Below are 24,485 nucleotides of genomic sequence, written 5' to 3'. Positions count from 1 at the left end.
CCGCCACCCCCCATCCCACAGCCGGCACTGCCGGCGAGATCACCAGCGAGTTCGGGGGGCACTTCCAGGAGATCTGCAAGCGTTGCTTCTTTGGCTGCCCCCAGCGCATCTCGGCGGGCGGCCAGGGGCGGCTCTGCGAGTCCCACCGGACCTGGGACCCCCTCCTGGTGCACGTGGTGTTGGACAGCCAGAGGAAGCAGCAGTACATCGCCATCCGGCCCTGCCCCGAGTTCATGCCCACCCTCAGCTACTGCAGGTTCGTCTCCAGGGGCCAGCCCTGCAAGCACACCCCACAGCGCTGCCAGTACGCGCACAGCGACGTGGAGATGGCCATCTGGAAGGCTGAGAGGGAGCAGGGCTTGGTTCGCTCCGACCTGCTGCCGGCCGCAGGGACCTGCAGCACCAACGGCGAGCCGGCGGCGCCCGCGACGGTGCACTTCTACTGCCGGGTCTGCCTGGTGACCTTCAGCTCGCAGGAGAGGTTCGAGAGCCACTGCTCCTCGGCTGAGCACGTGCAGATGCTCTCGGCTGACACCTCTGGCCAGTGGGCCCACCGCACGCCGCCATTCGGGCTGACCAAGTTCTCGCTGTGTAGCAGGTAAGGCATCCACCCAGTGCAGGGGGGAAGAGGGCAGGGAGCTGCCGGCTCCCTGTGGACCCCCATGCCACCAGGCATGGGTGGCACCTGGGACACCTCTCTCCCGACAGAGCGGAGGTGTGCGAAATGGGGAACAGCTGCACCAAGGCTCATTCCACCGAGGAGCTGCAGGAGTGGATCCAGAGGGTGAAGGTTGCCGTGAAGAAAAAGAAGCAAGCGCTGAAGGAAGGGCTCTTGTCCTACCAGGACCGGCTCATTGACGAGTATCGGACGTGCTCCAACGAGGTGTTGATTGTGAGTCGCGGGCGGCAGGGTGCGAGCGCGTTGGTCCGGCGCATCGCGAGAAGCCTCTTGTGTAAGAGCTCGGGAACGGAGCCCACCGCTCACCTTGCTAACGGTGAAGCAGAGAGGCACGTTGCATCCCCCTTCCTTCACCCCTTTCGAGACGCAACCCGAGAGCCTGCTCGGGGTACCCGGCCGCGCTGCTCTGCCTTGGGTCCTTTCGTTTCCCAAGGCTGCTGCAGCAGTGGGTGAGGACTGAGCATGAGGGTTTACTGGCGGTCCCCTCTCGGGAGGATGTAGCGTAAAGGCAAAGGGTGAAGATGGCCCCGCGGAGGGCTCCGCCGTGTGTCCCTGGGATGTTGCCTTCAGTCCCGCTCCTCTTGTTCCTCCCCCACAGATGGCTGAGCACGTCGAGGGCGTCAGAGTTGTGTGTGAGCAGCCCCTGCACGTGCAGTCGGAGGACAGGAGGATGAAATACCGGTGGAAGTTCAAGGTCCACTCCCAGGTAAGCCCAGCTCTGCGCAGTGGGAGGCTGCGAGCCGCTGGCAGCGCCTGCTGCTGTGCATGGTCCTTGTCCTTTGGGGTTTTTTGTTTGTTTTTTAATTATTATTTCTGCAAGGGGCAGAAGGATAGGGATTTTGGGATGTCCGAATGAGGACGTGCGTTGGGTATTCGGGAGCAGCTCAGGCTCAGGTGGTGCCTGAGCTGGAGCTGTGCGTAAGGGGTGCAGCCACCGTGTCTCCTGTCTCGTCTCGTGCGGTGGGGCTGGGGTGGACCCGGCTGCTCTCAGCACCTCCCACGTATCATCACAAATAACAAGATTCAGCTGCTTTCCTGCCCAGGGTTTCATGGGTGTTGGGGGCAAGAGGCTGGCTCTAATTGTCCTCTCCAACATAAGAGGTTTCCCGTTTACAGCAGACTGGCTCAATTGCTATAAAACTGAAACCTGAGGTTCTTTAAGACCTTAAAATAATTGCTGTGGGTTTGCACGAGGAATAAGCTCCTTTAAGGAGAATTTCAAGTGCACTGTAGGTCCAGCATGGCATTCGGTTCCTGCAGCAGCTTTCCGTAGGAAATGCTGCAGGGAGGACCTCATCAGCTCTTGCCGCGGGCTGCCCTCACCGTGACCCTGTCTTCTCCTCAACCGGCAGATGCCTCTGCAGCACGTGGCGCTACTGAAGCGGGAACCTGGAGTCAACTTCTACCTCTCGGGGAACGGGCTTTCCCGGGGCCTCCACTACATTCGGGGGGAGCACGTGGCCACCCTGCCTTCCTCCCCACCCGCCGCGCTGGTGGAGGTCTGCATGGAGTGCTGCACGCTGGGCGTCTTCGAGCAGTGGGTGGTGTTCGACTTCGGTAGACGCCCCGTCCTCATGCAGAAGATCAAGGTGAAGGTGGGCCGGCGGGAGACCCCCCAGCACATCCCCGGCAGCAGCGAGAGCCGCCACCCCGTCAACTTCGTGCGATGGGATAGAGGTAACCGGGTCATCGTTCCCAGCATGCCAAGGACCAGTGAAGATGTGGATCTGCTGGCCAAGTACAAACCTCCTGCTCTCGCGCTGGACTACCAGCGCGAGGGTGGTGCGACCGTTCCCGTCACCTGTCTCAACTATCGTGAGAGGATGCACAGCTTCCTCTTCCGCGAGGAAGAAGCCGAACAGGCTCTGATTGCCAAGTAAGTGCCAGGACCCAGAAGGGTTCTTCTTCGCTATGGACCACGGGCCCATTGCTAACCCTGCCCTTGGGGCCATGCTGCTGTTGAAGTCTCCATCTCTTCTGGGTTGGGTCCTGGGGCGCCTTCCCAGAAGAATGGAAACCTGCCAAGAAAGATGGCTTGCTGGGTGGTGGTAGGAGGGGAAGGGCTGGGTCTTGTCCGCAGTCGTGGATTAGCTAGAAGCATGGCTTCTGCCTCTGTGTGCTCTGGGGGCTGGTGGACCCTCTCTGGGTGTAGGTGGCAATCCTCCCTCTGCAGCAGGGAGGGCGGTTGCTGATGAACCGATGGGCCGGTTCTCTGCTGTTCATTCGGGTGTTTCCTCCTTTCAGACTCAACCTGCGGGTCCTCATCTCGCTGACCCCCATGCTGCAAAGCCTCTCCGTGGGGATGAAGTTTGCCCTCTCTGGTGAGCTGTTTGCTGAAGTGCCTACCCCTTATAACCTCTCGCCGGACACAGACGAGGGGTATCTGCTGAGCAGGTCTGTGCCCACTGCTTTCCTGGCACTTGACCCACCTATAGACAATCGGGTTTACGAGGTTAGTGTGGAGCATAAAGCCACCACGGAGAAGACCATCTGGCTACAGATACCAAAGAGATGCTGCTCAGAGCTGAACTTTAAGCCAAACACCTCCCACAAGGTGGAGATCCAGTTCCAAATTGACCAGATGCTGTTCCGGCAGTGGCACCAGGCCGTGGACCGCCTGTTGGATGAGAAGCTGGTCCTACCAGATGTTGCCAATTGCTCTGTCCCCTACTCTCTTCAGTCACCACAGAAAGGGAATAGCAAGCAGAAACTAGCCATCTCCTTCATCACGGGCCAGGCAACCACCCGCCGGCAGGTCCCACCTCTTCTCATCTACGGGCCTTTTGGCACAGGGAAGACGTTCACCTTGGCCATGGCCACCATGGAGATCCTCAGGCAGCCCAACACGCGGGTGCTGATCTGCACTCACACTAACAGGTTAGCAGGGGGTGAGGGAAGAGGCAACCAGTCATGGGTTGAGTCCCTGCGCTGCCCCGTCGCTCGCCTGGTGGGATGAGCGGGAGCCCGGGTGTATGAAACGGAGCTGAGCTGCCCTTTTGTTAGTATGCATTTCAATTACTTGTTTAAATAAATTCACTTTTATTTAATATGTCTTACACTGCTTTAGCACTTCCTGCTAGGAAGAAGCCTGGCACTGGGTGGAAGTCTTCGTGGAAGAGGCGGCATATTCCTGCCTCATTATTAAAATGGGGATGGGGTTGGAGAGTCAGTTAGTTCTTTCCAGCCTTTACGGTGTACTGGAAGAAGTAGAAAGCCGTTGCCTGACCTTGCTGTGCTCTGCTTGCCCTTGAAGACTATTGTGCTCTGTGCACATACCAATTTTTTTACTTTTCCAGGGAGAGTTTGGGGAAGAGGAAATGCAGATCTGGTCTGACTGCCGTTGAATCTGCTTTCAGAGAAACCAGGCCAAGATTGTTAAAATTAGAGCAGTTATGCTGAAAAGAGTGTCCACATCCGATCCTGCAGGCTGTTACTGCCTTAGTTTTTAATGTATAATAGATGGGTGACAGCTAATCTTAGCCTGTTTCAGGCTGTCTGGCTGCACTGAAGCTTCCTCCGCAGATCTTCTATCGCCCACCCGGGCTGGAGAGTGTGCGGGGTCATGTCTGTGTGACTTGGCCCTAGAGAGAAGCAGGGCCACAGATTTTGTTGGGCACATCGCATTTCTCCATACGAGCATCGAGAGATGCCCTAGTCTCGAATATCAAGTCCTATTTTAAACCATACTCTCAAAATAGGCTTGGAATTGGTGGCTGCATAAGCAACGGCTTCTTTGCACCTATGTGAATATCTCCTGTGACGAGCGCGTTGTCCGCCGAAGCTGGGGGAGATTTTGGGTGCGTGTTGGGATGATGGTCGCAGCATTGGGAACATCACTTACAATTCCTTGATAATTTCCCCTTTTGTTCCTCACCAGTGCTGCTGACATCTACATCCGGGAGTATTTCCATAACTACGTGACCAGTGGGCATCCGTGGGCTGTTCCCTTGAGGATTATATCCACTGACCGTCCCATCAACCTGACAGACCCCATCACTCAGATGTACTGCTGCCTCTCGGCAGACCAGCGCTCCTTCCGGCACCCCACGCAGGCGGAGATCGACAGGCACCACATCATTATTACCACCTCTATGTTATCCAAGAACTTGAAGGTTGCCCCAGGCTACTTCACCCACATCATGATCGACGAGGCTGCTCAGATGCTGGAGTGCGAAGCTTTGGTTCCACTCTCCTATGCCACTTTTGAAACCCGGATTGTCCTCGCTGGGGACCACATGCAGATAACGCCAAAGCTGTTCTGTGTTGGGGATGGACAATCTGCTGATCACACCCTGTTAAACCGACTCTTTCAGTTTTACCAGAAAGAGAGGCATGAAGTGGCCATGAAGAGTAGGATCATCTTCAATGAGAATTATCGTTCCACTGCAGGCATAATTGAGTTTGTCTCCAAGCACTTCTACATTGGCAAAGGCAATGCTATCCAAGCCAGTGGGAACATCCCACCCCATCCCGAAATCTACCCGCTCATGTTCTGCCACGTGTCTGGCGTGGCTGAGAGGGATATGTCCATGATTTCTTGGCACAACACCTCCGAGATAATACAAGTGATTGAGAAAGTGAAGGAGATCCATCAGAGGTGGCCAGATGAGTGGGGTGTCCGAGATCTGAAGAGGATCTGTGTGGTCTCCCATGGGATGCAGGTATGTAGGAGAACGACGTGTTCCCCACCTGAAGGCCCTATGCATGCACCGCTGACTGCTCTCTAAACACTCCCTAGTAAATGCTGGACCCTATTTATGATAAACCTGTCTCTTGTGCTAGCAAAAATAGGGCATCTGGGGTCTTGCATGCCACCAGTGTTTTTTCGAGGTGCTCTCCGTTTGGGTAGTAGTCCTGGGTGGTTGGAGCAGAGATGCCTCGTGGTGGGACGGTTTAGTTGAAGATTTGGTTCAGCATCCTCTAGGCAGGTTAACTGTAGGGCAGATGGGGAGCACTGGCTGAAGTCAGCCCAGGACGTGTGACTGCTGTCAAGTAACGCTCTTGGGGAACCTGCAGCCGAGAAGGGTAAGCGACCTTGGTGTTGGGTGGGGGGCGTTTCTGAGCTGAAACTGTATTCAGTTGTGCGTCTCTCTTTCTTACCAGGTTTCTGCAACAAGACAAGAACTGAGAAAGAAGCAGCTACAAGATGTGGTGGTAGAAAACTATGAAAACTTGCCAGGTTTGTGTCTTGTGCAATAGTAGTCATGCCTGGCTGTGTGTTGAGGTCTTCTGTGTGCTAGGGAGAACTTTTGCAGTCATGTTGGTGGAGAGGAGAGTCTATGGCAGCTACAGCCACTGTGTAACGAGCAGGGGGAAGAGACGCTGGGTCGTTAGCAGAGGTCTTTCTGGCATCTTAACGTTGTCCTCCTTGCTAAAATGCAAAATACTGACTGATCTCATGGCAAAATACCTCTCTGGGAGGGTGCGTGCGGTGCTGTTAGGCAGAGCTCCCCTGCCCTTCCCGTGGCTCTGCCGCCGCTGCAGCGAGCGGCCACAGCCCACGTAACGCTGATGAGGAGGGAGTGCCTGGAAATCCTCTGGCTGATTTCCATCCCCTTCTGGTTGGTAATTCTTTGATTTTTGTCCTTTCCTTAGCAAATAAGATTTCACACTGAATTAAACCTGCACCCAACTGTCAGCTCGTTTCAAATATATGGATGTTGCTTTGTAGGAGGGTGAAAACCCTGTAAGTGTGATCCCAGGGACTTGAGCATGTGTGAATCATGTGAAGCCCCAAGTACCAGCGGGGGAGGCCGGTAATAGAAGGGAATTGAAACCAGGATGGCCTGTGGGTATCAGTCGCAGCAAAAATCGCAGAACAGCTCACTAAAGGAGGAGTCCGCTGCTCTGGATGACGAGAGAGGGATAGGGCTGGTTTTGTCCTCAAGGACTTAGTTTATGACTCATCTGTGTTTTTATTATTATTTTTTTCTTTATTGTGCAGCTGGGACTCCTCATGGTGAGAATAACTGACCCCTGGGGTGTGTTTCTGATCTCCACACCCTTTCTTTGCAGTCTCTTCTCAGCTCTGAAATCACCAGGGTGCCTCTTGCTCTTTGTTATTTGTCGTGCGATCAGCCAGCAGATCTGTCCTTGAGGGGAGAGGGATTCTTGTGAACGGTCACTGCTCTTGTTCCTGCAAGACCCTCGGTTCCCCAAGGAATTTGGGATTCACAGAAAACTCTACCCGTGTTTGCGAGGAGCGGCTGGCGGGGGCTGCCGGTGGCACTGAGCACGCGGGGCTGCTCCGTGGGTGCTCGCGGCTCCGCTGGTCTGGTGCCCTGCCTTTCTCCCATCTCCACGCTGCCCTTCCCTCCCTGGTGCGTGGGTGGTGGTGGCCTCCTGCTGTCCATCCTGGTTCGTGCCTGGAGGCCCTCACGATCCCCAAGAGCTGCTTTATTTGCATCAGGTGACTCCCATGACTCAGCCAAGCGAGGTTACATTGGCCCACGGCCATGTAACACAGCGTAGATGGGCAGAGCGCCGGGTGGCAGCCAGACAGGGTCTTCCCCGTTGGGTTCCCGTGAGTGACTTCTCCCTGTCCCCTCCCTTGCAGGACGGGAGTTCCGGGTCATCATCATCAGCACGGTTCACACCAGCGAGAGCCTGCGCGTCTCGGCCTCCCACCACCTCGAGTTCTTCAACGAAGCCCGAGTGCTCAACACCATCATGACCCGGGCTCAGTCGCTGGTTGTTGCAGTGGGGGATGCCGTGGCCTTGTGCTCCCATGGGCAGTGCAGCAAGGTATGGAAGCGCTTCATCCAGCAGTGCATCGAGAAGGGGAGCGTCTTCCCGGAGAACCTGACGATGGCCCAGATCAAACAGGCTGCCTGTGACAAGGAGAGCTGGAGCAGGAGGAGCCCGGAGGGGGACGAGGAGGACAGCGACACGGATTCCTGGAGCTCTGAAGCTGAGAGCATGAATACTGATGATCCCATCCTCCAGGAGCTCTTAGATGAGAGCAAGAACGTGCTGGTGACAGTGTCCGAAGAAGGGCTGCTGAACGTGAAGTCTGAGGCTTCAAACCTGTGGGAAGGCAGGCAGGAATACGTCAGCTTCTCTTCTCAGATGATGCAGGAGTATCTGCACATGCACCCCAAAATGTACAAGAGGTGCGAGCTGATCAAAGAAGGGTTCGACAGAGCCTCTGCCTTCACCCTCAACAACTCCCCTGCTATGACCATTCAGATCAAAGGCAGAGTTCACTGCGGGACGGCCTTCACTGGGGACGAAGTGCTCGTGGAAATCCTGCAGAGCGGCACGGCTGACAGCGGCAGCCACCGCCCTCAGGGGAAGGTGGTGGGCATCTTAAAGCGCGCGGAGAGAGAACGGACCTTCATCTGCATGATGGACGAATTTGATCCCCGGGTGATGATACCCATCGATCCCACTGTCACCAAAATATTCGTCCCAGGGCTGAAAGAGAAACCCAACGTCATTCCTATCCGTAGGCTTGTCAATGGGAAGTACAGAGTGGTCAGCTGCGAGAAGATCAGCCAGGGGATGAGGAGATGCCAGTTATTCTGCGTCCAGGTTATCTCCTGGCGGGAAGGGTTTTACTACCCTTTGGGGATAATAACGGAGATTCTGCATGCAGCATTGACTTTGGAAGAAGGCTTAAAGATCCTCAACTTGGAGTATGGTTTGGAGAAGAAATACCCAGCTGCTGTCACCAAGGAGTCAGCCAAATACACCTCCAGCAGCAAACTAAACCTCACCAAGGAAAATCTGAAGGACTGTCGGAATTACCTGACCTTCACTGTCGACCCCCAAGGCGCCAGGGATTTGGACGATGCTGTCACTGTTAGGGATCTTGGGAGTTGCTATGAGATTGGGATCCACATTGCAGACGTGGCTAGCATCATTCCCAAAGGCAGTGCCTTGGACCTGGAAGCAAAGAAGCGGGGTGTCACCTACTACGCCCCCAACCAGGAGCCGCTGTGCATGTTCCCACCCCACATTAGCCAAGACATCTGCAGCCTCCTGCCACAGAAAGATCGTCAGGTGATCTCCTTGTTTGTCACCATAGAAAAGGAGACTGATAAGATGTTAAAGGGAATCTTCACCATCTCTGTGATCCGCTCGGACAGACAGCTGTCCTACGAAGAGGCAGAGCTCTGCATTAAGGACCGCTACAGGGGAGCGGCAGGAGCCCTTCGTTTCGATACCCTGGAGGACTGCATAGCTGTGGCTTACCACTTCTCCAGGATCCATCGGAAGTTTCGGCTGCAGGAGGACTGTTTCTATGATCAGCTGGATGAGGAAAGCTCCCCAGGTAACAGGAGTTCCCATCAGATGATAGAGGAGTTAATGATCATGTTCAACAGTTTTGTGGCCGAGTTCCTCACCAACCGGGAGGACACCAGAAATGTCACTCCTCTCCGGTGTCAGTGTGAGCCAAACCTTCAACAGTTATCACTCATGAAAAACAAGTACAGCCACATCCTTCCTTTGTCCATCCATCTCTCACACCACCTGGGAGAGGTGCCTCCTGGCCAAGACTCCTCTAAAAACGTGGAGTTCAGCCTCCTGGCCCCCATCTGGGAGCATCTTCAGTCAGCCGCTAATGTCCGTGACTTCCACAAGATGCTAGACCTTATCATTACTGATGACATCCACCCGAAGCTGGCCCCCGTGGCCCTGGAGTTCAGGAGACTGCTCAGCCGCTCCTATTTCAGTTGCTCCAACTCCACTGTCCAGTCGAAAGCGGGCCATTACTCCCTGCACGTTGACTCGTATACCTGGGCTTCCTCTCCCATCCGCCGGTACGTGGATGTTGTGGTCCAGCGGCACCTTCGTTCTGTGCTCCGCAAGAAGCCCATCATCTATTCTTCAGACGACATTGAGTTTCTCTGTCATGACTTCAACAGGAAGAATTCCAAGGCGGTGATGTACGAGAAGAGAGCCCGCTGCCTGCAGATGGCCACCCAGCTGAAGGGCCAAGTCCTGCAGAAGGTTGCCTTCGTGGTGGATATCGAAGGGATGAACAAGTATTTTAAAGCCCTGTTTCCACTGAACAAAGAGAGTCTTCCAGATCCCCAGATAATTAACTACAGGTCTCTTCAGCTGATAGAGCAGCCCACGTTCATCCAGCAGCGGAGCAGCATCAAGCTGACGTGGAAGAGGAGGATGTACTCTGTGGAGAAGATGAAGGAGCACAGTCTGCGGGAAGGACCTCTCCGCGACCGCAGCGTCACCCTCTTCAACACCCAGACTTGGCAAGATGTGCTCGCAGCCGTCAGGAACGAGGAGTTTGAGACCGCGGCCTCCCTCCTTCAGAAGAGCAAGCACCTGTACCACCGGAACATGGGCTGGATAAGGAAGAGCCAGTGCTCGCACTACATGGAGCTCTCCCTGGAGCTGAGCGCCGGCGACACGCTGCAGTTCCAGCTCACCACGGACGTCTACCGGGGCTTCCTGGTGCCCTTCGTGCAGCTGTGGTGCGTGACGCCGGGTTTCGACGTCTGCCTGCAACACATGGAAAAGCCTATTGATTGCTTCACTGCCTACACTACCCTGCCGTCCAAAGACAAGTACAAGCACCCAACGGAGTATAACAAGATATGGATGCCGATGAGCGCCATGGAGTCCGCTTCGTGTGCGGTGGCCGAAAACGACTCAATTGTCCTCCATGATGTCAAAATAACCTGGGCAAAGCAAAGGACAAGCAAAGGACAGCTGCAAGGGACTTTCCTCCTAAACAAACAATTTTTGGAGGAGTGCTCTGTTGAAGTGGACTTCAACCACTGTTACTTGTGCATTCGCTTAGGTGGGCTGAAGCTTGGGAGCCTTCAAAGCGATGAGGAATGCCTCAGCCACCGCCTCCAGAATCTGACTTTTCTTAACAAGGGCAGCTCAGAAAGCAAACTTGTGGTTGATCCAGATACCTACACCTGGGTGGCTCACGGAGTCACTGAAGAGTTCAGCGACGATGAGAAGTCAGACAGGACTAGTCAGCAGACTGTGAACTTTTACATCCACTATATGTCTATGGAGAACATCCCTGTGGAAATCTCACAGGCCTCTGCCAGGTTCACGGTGGAGCTCATACCAAAGATGCTGCCAGACGTGTAAGTGTGCTTAGCGGTCGTGCTCTGGGTAACCTGTCCATGCAGAGCAACAGCTTCCCATGGGACTCCTTTGCTGCACCCAAACGGGACTCACTCGCTGGTGCAGCTGATCCCCTGAAAAATCTGGCTGTGCCCAGCTCCGACTGGCCATGCGGTTGGGTTGATGTTTGGTGGGGGCAGCAGCATTTCTCAGGTCTGTTCTCCAGATGGCCTTTTGCTCTTCTGGTTGACCTTGAGAATGGGGAGACAGGGGAAGGTGCCGTCCTGAAATTTCCCTGGGCATCTGTTTCTTACGTTACTGGATTGCTGCAATGTGTGTCATAAAAGGCAGTGTGAAGCACTGGATCAGGGTTTGCCTAGCAGAAGTGCTCCCTGATTTCCCAATCATTCCCCTTTGTTGTTGCTGTGAAGCAAGATCTGCTCTCACTAAAGCAGAGCTGATGTCTAGTTTGCCCTTCTTTTACACAGCATGAGCTGCTACACACCCACGACTGCTGTAGCTTTTTCAGGACATAACGTGCTTCCTTTTGTATCGTGAATTTTAGGAAAAAATTGGAAGCTAATCCAATAAAATGGGGTGGGCCATAACAAAATGGAATTGAGACAGAAGTTGTGCTCCTTGCTCTCAACATCTTTGCAGGCTCAGCTCTTCAGACAGTTGAGAAATAGTCCCAGATGCAAAAGAGCAGTATAAGAGTTGTTTTTGTTTAAGTTCTTTGTGGAAGGATTTAATGCAACACCAAAGCAGAGAGAAAGAATAAACAAGACATTTGTACAAAGCTGTATTACAATTTTCACTATTTTATGCTACATTCCATTCATTCTTATTTTTCCCTGTCTGTCAGACGGAAAGAAAAGGCAATTTGGATGCTCAAGCATGCCTCCGAGCTTGCTAAAAGCATCGCCCTTGGCCACGAACCTCCTAAAAGAGGTAGGTGCAAATATTCACCTTTCTTACCTTGTGGCTACTTGCTTCTGGCCAGGCAGGTGCCCTGGCAGCTTCCGTGGGCCCTTGCTGTAGGGATTATGCTCCCAGACCAGGAGGTTCCCCTGCCAAGAGGAGGAGAGGAGCTGCTAGCCTGGCAGAGCGAAGATAATATGGGATGCCCTGCTGGAGAGTGGCACGGGTGATGTTTGAATCCCCAGGACTCACAGAGAAAGCTCATGGGCAGAACGTCTTGGGACGGGACAAGGATTACTTTTAGGTCTTCTTGTAAATGGGCCACGATTGCTTGGTACCTGCTGCATCCTCCTGTTGAATCGCTTGTGTGCTGTCTTCAGTAACGTTCTTTAAACTCGTTTTCTTGTCTCTTAACATAACAGTGACAACGTCCAAAATCCTGCAGCAAAGATCCTTTGATCTCCCTGGCAGCCACAGGAAGCTCAATCGGAGTCAGAACCAGGCTATTCTAAATGCTCTGAGAAAATCCTTCACGCTCATCCAAGGCCCACCAGGTAAGGCTGGGGGGACGGCACAAGTACATGCCTACTTTGTCTTGAAGGGCAGGTTAGAGATAATCTGTTGCTTTCATAGAATCATTTAGGTTGGAAAAGACCATCGAGTCCAATTGCTAACCTAACGCTACCAAGTCCACCACTAAACCATGTCCCTAAGCGCCACGTCTACACGCCTTTTAAATACCTCCAGGGATGGTGACTCTACCACTTCCCTGGGCAGCCGGGTCCATAGGACCCTCAGTGAGACAGGAGAAGGTAGTGTGGGTTGGCGTCACCCACAGCGGTTCAATGCAGTCCCCTCCGTTCTTGATTTTATTTCACGGCTGATCATCTGGATGCTGATCTAGAGCGTGGGTATCATGGATAAAGTGTTCTCAGCAAACTCCTTGCTTTTCTAGGCACAGGGAAAACTGTTGTTGGAACTCACATTGTCTACTGGTTCCATAAGCTGAACGAGGAGAGCGTCATGAAGGAGCAAACAGCATCCTTTGAAGAAGAAACGTGCAAGAGGAGAAAGTGCATCTTGTACTGTGGCCCATCCAACAAGTCTGTTGACGTTGTTGCTCGTAAGTATTGATTTTAAGCCCCTGAAGCAGCTCGTACTGGTGGGAGGGAGAACACTGGGCGGGAGTGGAAGGCTGGGAGACGGGGGGGCACGAAGCGGGGCTGGTCCTTAGAAAAGACCCCTCGCTGCAGGGCAAGGACTGGTAAAGGTGGGGTTGGTGAGCGAGGGGTGGGGAGAAGAGGCGAGTGCACGGCAAACGCTGGGCACCTCGCAGGCCGTGAGCTTTCTCAGCATCACTGGTGCCTGGTGCTGTCTGAGCAGACCTGTCCTCCTTCCCCAGAAATGCTGCTGAAGATGAAGAACCTGAAACCACTGAGGGTTTACGGGGAGGCCATTGAGACGATGGAATACCCGTACCCGGGGAGCAACCGGCACCTCTACCGCAAAGCCTTGCGGGATGCAAAACCAAAGCGTGAGCTCAGGTAGGACCGCGTGGCCCCACAGGCTCTGAGAGTGCTGGGGAGCGATGTTTTCTGCACCGCTAAAGCTGAACAAGCCGGAGCAAATGCAATTTCCACTCTGCTTCTGTGGAGCAGCACTATTAACCTGCTTTGTACTTATTTTTTTCAAGTGGAGGTGTGTAGTCTAATGTAGCACCTAGTCAGGGAATCCAGGTTGTTGAAAACATCCTAGATGTTTTCATCTCTCTTTCGAACAGCTCTAAAGGCCTCTGACTTCATTCTTGCTTGCAACTGCTAAAGAAAAGTGGTTGTATTTTGTGTCCTCAAGGGTGAACTAAGCTCTATAAAGATGGAAAAGTGACTTCTTTATCTAACGGGGTTTCTCCACATAGACAGGTGTGGTATGCTTCACTGTAGAAGAGATCACTTGGGTCTGTGTTGGGGGAAAATACTTATATATTTACTCTTTATTCAGCGAAATAATCCTGCATCATCGCATCCGGCAGCCGTCCAACCCTTTTTGGCGGGAGATCTGTAACTTTGATACTCGGATGAAGAAAGGAGAGCAGATAACAGAAGAAGAAACAAAGAAGTGAGTAGAAAGAGACCCTGGTGAGAGACGGCTGACTTTGGCCGCGTGCCACCTCTGAAGCCCGAAGGAGCGCAGTGCAGCAATCTCCTCCCCCCGCCAGAAGAGGTTTGGGCTGTACTTGCTGGGTCTCAGCTGACACAAACTGGTAGACTGCGTGGAGGTCGGCGGATTTGTCCTGGCTCATGCAAGCCAAGGGACTAGGTGAAAACATCAAGACAGATTAATAAGCTGTGTGTTTGGCATGATGATAAAAAGTGATTAGCTCGAGGTTAGTGGTGCAGTGCAGAGCCTCAGCATCACGCCTGCTCTGGTGCTGTTGTCCGTCTGGACCAAAAGTCGTATTACGCATGTGTGACACTTGCATCCTCTGCCCTGAGCCCCTGCCCTGTTCAGTTCAGGACAAAGTACGTTTCCTGCAGTGTCCATCCAAAGCCCTTTTCTGGGAACACCGGGTCGTCCTGGGAAAGGAGATAAAGCCGTAATGATTTGATAACTCTGCCTGGTTCCTGCATGAGGAACCCAGAGATGTTTCCCTTATGCATAACCGGGTGTATTCTGCATTGACCACCAGGTACAAAATTCAGTTGTCAGCTGCTCGTACATATGAACTGGAATGCCACGATGTCATCCTGTGCACGTGCTCTGCTGCATCTGCCAATTCCCTGGAGCATCTCAATGTCAAGCAGATAATCATTGATGAGTGTGCCATGTCCACAGAGCCCGAGACCCTCATCCCCTTGGTCAGCCACCGCCATGCTGAGAAGGTAAGTCCCTTCCAAAGACGTGTCTCTAGGACAGCTGCTCAGGGCTCTCAAACCTCTGCATGTCTTCCACCCCTTACCATGCTGGTCTTCCAAGTTTTACCAGGTTTTAAGGTGGTTCTTGGTAGTATCTATGATGCTTTATCAATGTTTTAGCCTTCAGGGAGCTGCTTCCTTTGGGGTATAACTCTACTAACTATAATTAAAATCCTGAGGCACAGAGAGGTACATGCGGTACATAAGTATTCTCACTAGATGCATGAGCTGTATATTATCTGTTTCTATCACGTAAAGCAGTCGTAAGACCTGCTGTAGGCCTGAGAGCTGTGGTAGAGAACTATTGGATCTGCTCGCCTCTCTGCTGTGTGTATCAGCTCAGCTCTCTGTCTTCAGACAGTGACACCCATGCAGTCTCCTCTAAACTTGCTCTTGGCTTTCTGCAAGAGAAGACAAGTGGTAGTGTGGCTGGATTTTTGGTGCTTCTTTACAGGGTGGGTATCACTGCCACCAAAAAATGTGCTGACCCAGTACAAAGTATTAACGTGAAAAGAAGCACAGAGCAGATCTCAGTGGACTTACTACATGATGTCTTTCTCCTATCAGATGGAACAAGGCTCTGCGTTATCTGGGTCAGGATCTTTATATAATGCCCAACGTGGTCCTTGATTGAGGTTGCCGTAACCATAACGTAAATAAGGAGCAACAAGTGTCTGTGTGCAAATAGTCTTTCAAAGAGCTGATTGTCTTCACCAGTGCCACCACCCCCATAGTTGAGGTGTCCACTCTTCATTCCAGGTTGTTTTGCTTGGGGATCACAAACAGCTGCGGCCTGTGGTCAACAATGACTTCTGCAAGAGTCTTGGCATGGAGACATCTCTTTTTGAGCGCTACCAGAATCAGGCGTGGATGCTGGATACGCAGTACCGCATGGTGAGGCCTTCCTCAAGTGGATTGTCTTTTCTCCATCACAGAAAATGCTGCTATCAGGGCTTGCCTCAAGTCACTGGGAGACAGATATTTTCCATTAGTGCTTTCCCTTCCTAGAGCAATGAGTAATGCACTCGCCCAGTGCCAGCTATGGCACAGCGGCATTGGAGGTGAAGCCTGCCCAAAAAGATGCTGCAGGTGAGAAGTTCCTTGGGTTTTGTTCATCTCTGTTTCTCCCCTTTTCTCTGCCAGCACAAAGACATTTGCAAGTTCCCATCCCAGGAGTTTTACCAAATGCGGCTGAAAACGTGCCCTCAGCTTCTTCGTAAACCCAGTGTCTTCTACCACAAAGGTAACAGCTGCTGCCCTATCATCTTCGGGCACGTGGAGGGGAAGGAGCAGAGCCTCATGATTTCTACTGAGGAAGGAAACGAGAACTCCAAAGCTAACCCAGAAGAAGCGGAGCAGGCGGTGAGGAGGGTCCTGGGGAATTGCTGGAGATGCAAAAGGGAGGGTGTTGTGCTGGGCGACTCTGGGGATCGTGGGGGGACGATGAGTAGCGATATGGGATAAAGATCAGTGGGGTGCAGTATCTGCCTGGCGTCTTCTCGGGTTTGGAGCACGCCACAATGCCCTTGGCCAGAGGCAGCTGTAGGGATGCGTGACCCAGAGCAGGGGGAGCAGCACAGCCAAGCACCATCGCTGCCCCGGGGACAGGGTCCCTCCGGCCACCGCTCCCAGGTGAGCAGGACCCTGGTCTCCCCAGGTGAGGATAGCGAAGCAGCTGACACTAGATGGCACCATCCAGTCGGAGAGCATCGCCATCCTGAGCCCCTACAACGCCCAGGTGTCCGAGATCAGCAAGAGCCTCCTGAAGGAGGGCATCCGTGGAGTGACCGTCTGCACCATCATGAAGAGTCAAGGTGAGGCTGGCAGGAGAGGGGAGGGTTGGTTCTGTTCTCTCCTGCCTTCCTGAGGACTGAAGCAACTTCTGACAGAGACAGTCTTCGAGCAAATCCTACACCAGGGTCATTTCAGCCACGGAGGAAGTATCCCTGGGCCAGATTTCTGGGTGATTTGTGATTATAATAAATCCTTTGGAAACCTCTGGAGTGCCCGGGCCGGGTGAGACTGCTGAAGACAGGAAGGTGGAGGATGGCTGAAGGGGGTGTTAAAGAACTGCCATAACATGTGCTCTTTGGAGAGCAACGACCAGGAGTCCGATGGCCTCCAAAGCTGGAGAAACTCAAACGGTGGCTGCAGTTTTGTGGGTCTTGCTGTAGAGAAATGAGTGTCTTGTGGGGTGGAGGGGTGGCCAGATGCTTCCTTCTAAAAAGAATCTGGTTCAATTCCGCTTTCTAGGAAGTGAGTGGAGATACGTGATCCTGTCGCCTGTACGCTCCTGCCCCCGGTCAGAGATTGATAGGAAGCCCACGAAGAGCTGGCAGAAGAAGTACCTGGGGTTTGTTACTGACCCAAACCAGGTCAATGTCGGCATCACGCGAGCTAAGGAAGGACTCTGCATTTTAGGTGGGTCTCCTGGGAGTGTGCACAGGCCTGCAGGGGAACAGGATGCTTGGATGAAGGGGTGGAGATCCAAACTCGTACAACCGACGGTCTTGCTTTATTCTTCTGCCCTTTAGACTGTCTGCAGTTTTGAATCTGCTATCTGGGCAATCTGTGCAAAGCAGAGATCGTGCATGGCTCGCATGCAGCATGTATAATTAGTTTTTCTCACCCTCTGGTTCGGACCACGTTGTTTCCGTCACTTGCGTGCTAGAGCTCTCTCCTAACAGAATTTGGCTGCTTATTTTCCTCTTGTAGGGAAGCTGCTTGCAGATATGACGGCACTGAAAAGGGAGCTGGGATTTCACAGAGCTCTGGCTCTGTGTCCCTGCAAGTTATCCAGCACCCTTAGGCTGGAAATGTTAAGACAGAAGTTTCTGTGACGGTATTGTCCGAGCCTCTCCTGGCCACTAACCCGCTGCCCCCATCCCTGTGCCAACAGGGAACCGGTACCTCCTGGAGTGCAACCCTTTGTGGAGGAGACTGCTTCAGCATTACAGACAGCACAACTGCTATGCTGCAGCCCAGGGGATTTTTATCAGGAAGACTTCAGCCTTCCACCGATGAGGATGGGTTGTACTTCGATGAGCTCGTCCCTCTCTACCTGAACCGCGTTACGTGTGCCTTGGGAAGGATGCGGTCTTTCCGTTACTTAATGACCTATGGAGCCAAACGCAGTGGGGGAGCCAGGATCTCCCCCTGCACAGTGACAGCTCAGCTTCAGTGCGTGCTTTGGCATCTTGGGGGTTTTTTTAATCAGTGCAACCTTGGACAGGAACTTTCAGCTCTAGCAAACCAAAAAGCAGTGGAAATGGATGGATGGGTGTGTGACTTTATTGAGGATGATACTATTTTTTTTAACTGTAAGATGCTCAGCAGAGACCCCATCCTATCTGCCAGTGCAGCTGCGCCTTGGGGACCAAATACTCAGCCCATTTGTCGAGGGTGGAATGACCGCACGCAACGGAGCCGTGCGGCAAGCTGCGATTTGCCATAGAGGACCAAAGCTTCTGAGTGCTACCACTCATTTTAAAACCAAGGCCAGGGAATTTTTAAGGCTTCTCATTTCTCAAAGCAGAAAACCAATTTGTTTTGTTTTGGGTTTTTTTGTCGATGTTTTCGTTTTTTTAAGTGAAGGAAGAAAGCAAAGAGAGAACCACGTACCACTCTTTGTCTAGCCAAAACGCTGTTGTCTGAGTGTGTAAATATCACAGAGCCAAGGCCAAGCTGATTTTGTAAATAGATTTACTTATCCTTTGTACAAAGGAGGTTGTCCTCACCAGTATAAAGTTAATGAAAAGCGAGGACTGCTTCTACCAAGAAACGTTGGAAGCATATTTTAAACTTTTATTTGAAATCTCCTCCTGTAAGAGACCCCCTTTCCTACCCCATATTTTTTTTAAAGCTGCTTCTAATTTATTAACTTTTAACTCTGTGAATTTGTTTCACAGTCTTATGGCCTGAGTTTTTAAGAGCAGTGATGGAAATTTGATAAATGTACCACAGCATATATGTGTATAATGTATTTTTTTATTTTAAGTAGCCAAACTGCTGTGAACTGGAAGCTGTGATTCACTAGAGGAGGCTGCTTTTGCCCGGTAACGTATGGCTGATACAGATGTATAGCGGTGAAGTGGTGCTCTCTGCTGAATCATGGAGCTGCTTTTCGAAGCATGATCGGTTTGAGGGAGGGGTGTCTTTTATCTCATTTCAATTCTGAATGTATGAAGTGCCTGCCTCAGCTCTCCCCAAGACCACACGCTTGGCTGTCTCTAGATGTTCACGTGGGATGGAGCCAAGATGCAATCACGGCGATTTTGCACCAAGTATGTATTGTGCTGGGACACAAGTCCTCCTTGGCGTAAGTGAGGGGTCCCCGTGACTTCACAGCGCTATGGCAGGGATGAATTTTGTCCTGTGATTGCAACTGAAAATGCAGCATGGCTTTTTCCAGTGTGGAGGAATGTGCAATAAGAAAGCGTTGTGTCTGGAAAAGTCTTTACTTGATGCTGTGTTTCTTCTCATGACGCTGTGTTAGACTTGACTTAAGAACCTATGGAGAAATTTTGTTGTTCTCTTCCTTATTTTAAACCACCTTCCTGCACTTCTGCATTTGGTGGGTTTGATCTGTACACTAGAGACCACCCAGGCTTGCTCTTGTCTTACTGAAGCATAGTAACAGGCATATGGCTGGCCATTCCATATGGGACAAAAGCCCATAGGAAGTAACTCCTGCTGGTTCTAAAGATGCTTGATAAAAGCTGGTAAGATGTGAAGTTCATTGTTCCTCTTTGAAGTCATCCCAGCTGGGATCTTCTGTGCCAGCCTGATTTTCAAATAATATTGCAATTCCAAAATAAGCCTGTATGGGAATCACTTTGTGGACTACTGAAATGCAGTCATGTATCTCCAAGATGATGTGGAGAATTACAAAAAATTGTTGGGATAAATACTTCAGCATGGTGCCAGCATCACTCTTAACAAAGTCATCTTGGTCCCTTTAGAACCAGTGGGTCTCATTTTCGTGATCTAATGTAAGTGAAGAGTCTCTCCCATTTTTTTTTCTGGTTATTTCATTACATGTAGCACAAATGAGGAGACTCACCCCAAGGGTAGTGGCTTAGTCCAGTGCTCTTGTGTGGGGTTTGGCCATGTGTTTGTATAGACCAAGAAAGAGACCTCACAAAGCATCTCCCTTTGCCCTCAGCAGGGCAAAAACGTTTACTGCAACTCCTTGGAGGGTAAAGCCTAGACTGAAATGCTTTGCTTGGTCACCTCTGTGTTGCAAGACAATATACATGGTTTTTTTCCTCTGAAGATGCTTTTTGTAACCGGTGTTTAGAAAACGCTGCCCTAGACCACCCAAGCAGCAGTAACAGCCAGGCGGGACTCTTGGGCTGTTTGGGCTGTGAGCAGGTGCCTGTAGAGTTGGTCATGCAGCTGCGATAGTCAGGGATAGCAGAAAGTGCAATTAATCAAACTCTTTACAGACTCTTAGTGACAGCTGAATATCGTGTTCTTGTCCTTATGCTTATAGATAGAGAGAATCATGGAAATCAATAGAGGAAAAAAAGTTCAAAGTAGTCCGGTTTCATTTGCACACAGAGCTTTTAATTTACTTTTGAAAGAATTTTACGTTCAAGCACATATTCTTAAAATACTTATAAAAAACAAAAAGACCAAACCTTTGGTAATTCCAGTAGGAAACCACTGGCAGCATGGTGCCCAGGGTATCTCTCCGATTACAGGCTCTACGTTTTCTGCAGCTCACAGACAAAAGAACATTGTTGCAGTACACAAATGTCTGTTTATCCAACTGGACAACTTGATTTCCTTGGCACTAGCTAGAGTTTGAGCCCAAGTTGAACAATGGGAACTTGGCGCACGCAGCAAGCGGTGTGCCAGGCGTCAGCCTGTGACAGTCTGTGTGGTTGCAGCCATCGCCCTGCATCCCGCTGGGACTGGCAGTGACATTACAGACGTCCAGAACTAGGGAACCTCTCCTTGGCTCCAGCTGGCAAAGGAGAAGCCCACTGGACTGTTTTTAAGGATTTGGACAGATCTGTGTAGGACAATCAATTTACTGCAATAAATTGTTGGGTTTTTTTTAAATTGAAATGAAATGTTAAGTGTCGTGAAGTGTAAATTAAGGAACTTTAAATGTGGCAGGTTTTTATCTTTTGTATGTCTGTGACTTGCAGCAAACCTCAAATGATGTTTTGGATACAAATATTTTTACCTGCTTCTACCGTTTATAAGAATGAACCTCAACATTCCTTTTTTGATATTTAAGCCATAATTGTAAAAATGATTTGAATTTATTTAAATAATAAATTTTACTACTAAAAGGTCTGTTTATGTGATGCTTTGACTACAATCCGTGTGGGGACAGCTATATTTGGACTGAACCAAATGGTAAAAAAGAAAATGAGCATTAACTGCAGTACATTGTTTTCTGCAGAAAAGATTGTTTTCTACATATTGGTCGTGTGGATGTATTACCCTTCCCTGTTTGTTGTGGGAGTTTGGGAGGGTGGTTGGGTTTTTTTGTTGTTGTTTTTTTGTGTGTTTTTTTTTTCCATCAGAGTGATCTTTTCATGCACTGTAGAGGGGTGAGCATGAAATCATGCTTAGGTACCTATAAGGCACGGGGTGTAGAGGGTGAGAGGAAGCAGAGGTGGAGATAAGTTAGGGTGAGTGATTTGAAGAGCTTAGGATTCAGTTCAGGTGTTTTGGAGGAAGGACACGGGGAAGAAAATAACTTGGGGTAAAAAAAACAAAACATCATTGCAAGAAGCTGGCACTGGGCATCTTTCGGTGGATGGAAAGCACTGGATGATGGAGATGCTTCTATCTCCTGTGCTTTGAATTCAAGGTGTCCTGCAGGACTACCTGCTTCTAGCTGCTCCCACCTGTGAGTTCTGGCAGCGGGAAGTGAGTGCTGAGTGCCAAATACTGCCCAAGGATGTTATTTTATGTGAGAGATTTGGAATGGGTTACTATTAACCTGGAAAGACTTGGGGAAGGCGCTTGTAAAATTGTTGTTGAAAACAGAACGAGTTCAGCTTTACGCAAAATGTTTAAAAATAAGGTTTACCTTTAATTTTTCTCATTCATCTTTTTCAAATGGATAAAATGAGAAAATGTTCTTGTGTGCCACCTCATCCTTCTGGTGCACAAGCGCTGCTGTCCGCGTCTTCAACAGCGTTAGTTTTTGTCTTCAATATAATGCTGTCGTGCCATTTTTCCCAGACAAGAGTGTGAGTGTCTGATCTTCTAATTGTGAATTCGTATGATCTGCCAGGCTGCAGGTCCTGGACTACACATGTGTTGGAGGTGACTTTCTGAATCCTACCGTATCCCACTTCCGTCTGACTCCCATTTGTCAGTAACTTACAGTGCAGCTCACATTGTTCGAAGTGTGACTCTTGATTTTCGGTAAACCACTTGAGCGTGGCCCAGTCCTTGTGTGCAAATGATTCGTTTCGATCAAAAATCAGTGGCATCTTTGTACAGAGAGAAAGCCTGATGTTGGGGAGTCTAGTACCTCTAAGATCTGCATGCGACACCAAACGGTGCTTGACATAGAGCTTTCCTGGCATTTGCAAGGAAAGGAGAGTTTCCATAAACTCGGAGAGCTGGGACAGTCTCTGCACAATCAAGTCCCACCGGGAGAGGAAAGTTACCATGTCACAGGTCTCGACGTAATAGCTCAGCTCCTCCCGACCTCGTTCCAGCTGCTCTAACAGCTCAGTTAGAAGTGACAGCTGGATTTCAGTCTGGTTTTTTCCGACCTTCTTCATCCTCTGGAACTGGCAGGGGTCTATTAGTTGAAAGATGTCAGTGCGATGCATCACATGGTTCTGGTCTCTCACGTTCACGTGTTTGGGCTCAATCTCCAAGTAGAAGTAACACTTCTTCAGAAGCTCAGCTTTGTTCCGGTGGTGCTGGAGGTGGTGGAGGCTCAGGTTGGAGTGCAGGAACTGCAGAACAAGGCGTCTCCTTTCCAAGTACCTCTCCCAGCTGACATTGTCTTGTTGTTCTTCGCCGTGCGCAGTACTCTCCGAACTGGTTTCAAACTCATTCAAAATCATAGCCATGATTCCAAAGCTCAGTTGCTGTTTAAGAAAGCAGCAAAAACAACATCAAGAACCAAAGGAAAAGCAGCTGTGAGGGAGTATAATCATGGCTGTGACTCTTCTCTCCTCTCTTAATTAAAGCTTAGCTTATAAATTTATAGATGGGAAAGAACTGTTAGACTAGATATAGTTCCAGAGGAATTTTCCTATATAGTTGTATGGTTTCTAATGTTTTGTATAGTGTACTTTCATATATTCCAACCAACTGGTCTCTTGCTACCCCCCCTTGAGACATGCTACCTCTGCTTAATAGATTCACTGTCAGGAACTATTCTCTGATATACTCTGCCAAAATTCCTCCCTATCTTATTATCTTCTGTTTCATTCTAATTAGATGCCTTTGTACTCCTGTAAGCAATTTCTTTCCATTCTTCTACATCTCTGGAGATGTCTATTTTTCTCTCTTTGTAATCTGCCAGGCTGTTGAGGTTTGAGACCCATCTTCTAAGCCAGTTCCTACAGCTACATAATCACCTTGGTGATTCAAATTAACCCTCTGCCCCCAAGCGAGCTGGTATGCGGCAGGCAGAACCACGCAATACGCTGAGTGCCACCTCACAACAGCTTTCAAGTGGAATACTAGCGTTTTCCCTTGCACCTCTACCTTCAACGGTGGATTGATAGCTGTAAGCCGACAACATTTTCAGTGATGTATTGCTTTCCTTTTCTTTGGTTTTAGTTTACATCATCACCTCGGCCCATGATATCTATTTGCTTTCCTGTAGAAGAATGCTCTCAGACTATAAACAATGTACAGTAAGAGAATGAAACACATGCAAAGCACCTGTGAACAGATAATGGTTTGCTGGTAAGAAGGTGTTTAGGTAGTGGTCCTTTGTGACGCGGTATCTGCTCTCTGTCTTAGTCTTAGCTGTTTCATTTAGACAAAGCCGTGCCCTGGCTGGTGGTGCCTGCGGAGCCAAGATGGAAGGTGTTTCTCTGTTGTGCTTTAGCTGAAGTACCTGTGGCTCACACAGCTCATGTATCATAAACAGAAATTAGCTAAATAAATACTTGTGTCCCTGTTGGTGGTGATTATTGTAATGAGAACCCAGCTTGACGTGGAGAAGGTGGCTTTCACAAGCTGAACACGCTTGATTTGAAAAAGAAATAAATACGGATTTCTGAAAATAAGATTTTGTGACCCCAGTCAGACTATGATGATATGCTCTAGAAACAGGTAACTTTTCTCATTGTACGTCATTTTCTGGTTATAATTATTTAATTGTAGTATCTAAATGGGATATTTTAATTCTTACATGTCTTGTAGAAGCTAGATGGTGATATCTAGTTGACAAAGCAATTTTTCTTAGCCTCGTTTTCCCTAATAACGCTTCCTCATAGGAATTTCAAGCATTTGTAAATCTTTCAGATGCCTGGCCCCTAGCTGCACTACAATTTACGCTAATTCACTCACGGGCAGCAGCTTTTTTTCCAAGAAAGCTGTCAACTTAAAAAACAAGCTGTATTTCCTTTTCACTTTTTTTTTCCACACACACACACACAAAAAACCCTAAACCAAAGCAGCGCCAGTTCCTGGCATCCCCGTATGGAGTGCAACAGGGACAGCACATGCACCAGGTTACATTACCCCGCTTTCAGAGCGATTTGGCTGTCTAGAGCCGTCTGTTTGCCCACAGACAGAGCTGTGATTGTGCTTGTTTTCCCCTTCGGTTTTTACATCCCTTTTTTTCTTGCCAGGAACGGCTGTATTCCCAGTAGCGTCGCTATGTTTGCAGCCTGGGAGGCTGCAGTTGCACAAGCCGGGGGCTGCACGGCCCCGGGCTCGCCCAGGCCAGGGCTTGCGGGGGTGGAATGGGGCACCCA

General features: G+C 50.4%; 2 protein-coding genes across 2 annotated transcripts; one reads left to right on the top strand and one right to left on the bottom strand.

Moving 5' to 3' along the window:
- The first annotated feature begins 326 nt into the window (after positions 1–326).
- HELZ2 (helicase with zinc finger 2, transcriptional coactivator) lies at positions 327–17,586 on the top strand. The gene is made up of 19 exons (XM_009577084.1): positions 327–598; positions 709–892; positions 1,278–1,385; positions 2,032–2,555; positions 2,924–3,556; positions 4,557–5,340; positions 5,783–5,858; positions 7,236–10,749; positions 11,595–11,680; positions 12,073–12,204; positions 12,606–12,773; positions 13,053–13,194; positions 13,649–13,765; positions 14,337–14,529; positions 15,322–15,456; positions 15,706–15,924; positions 16,220–16,376; positions 16,816–16,983; positions 17,462–17,586. The coding sequence occupies exons 1-19, from the start codon at positions 327–329 to the stop codon at positions 17,584–17,586; spliced, it is 7,737 nt and encodes a 2,578-aa protein (XP_009575379.1).
- A 4,094-nt stretch (positions 17,587–21,680) lies between these two features.
- Positions 21,681–22,619, bottom strand: LOC104069927 (chromosome unknown open reading frame, human C20orf195). The gene has a single exon (XM_009577083.1). It carries the CDS (start codon positions 22,617–22,619, stop codon positions 21,681–21,683), a length of 939 nt encoding a protein of 312 aa, XP_009575378.1.
- Between the last annotated feature and the right edge of the window lie 1,866 nt (positions 22,620–24,485).

This window comes from Fulmarus glacialis, unplaced genomic scaffold (assembly GCF_000690835.1).
Source record: "Fulmarus glacialis isolate BGI_N327 unplaced genomic scaffold, ASM69083v1 scaffold19514, whole genome shotgun sequence".
Taxonomy (NCBI): Eukaryota; Metazoa; Chordata; class Aves; order Procellariiformes; family Procellariidae; genus Fulmarus; species Fulmarus glacialis.
This window is presented reverse-complemented; position numbering and strand designations above follow the sequence as displayed.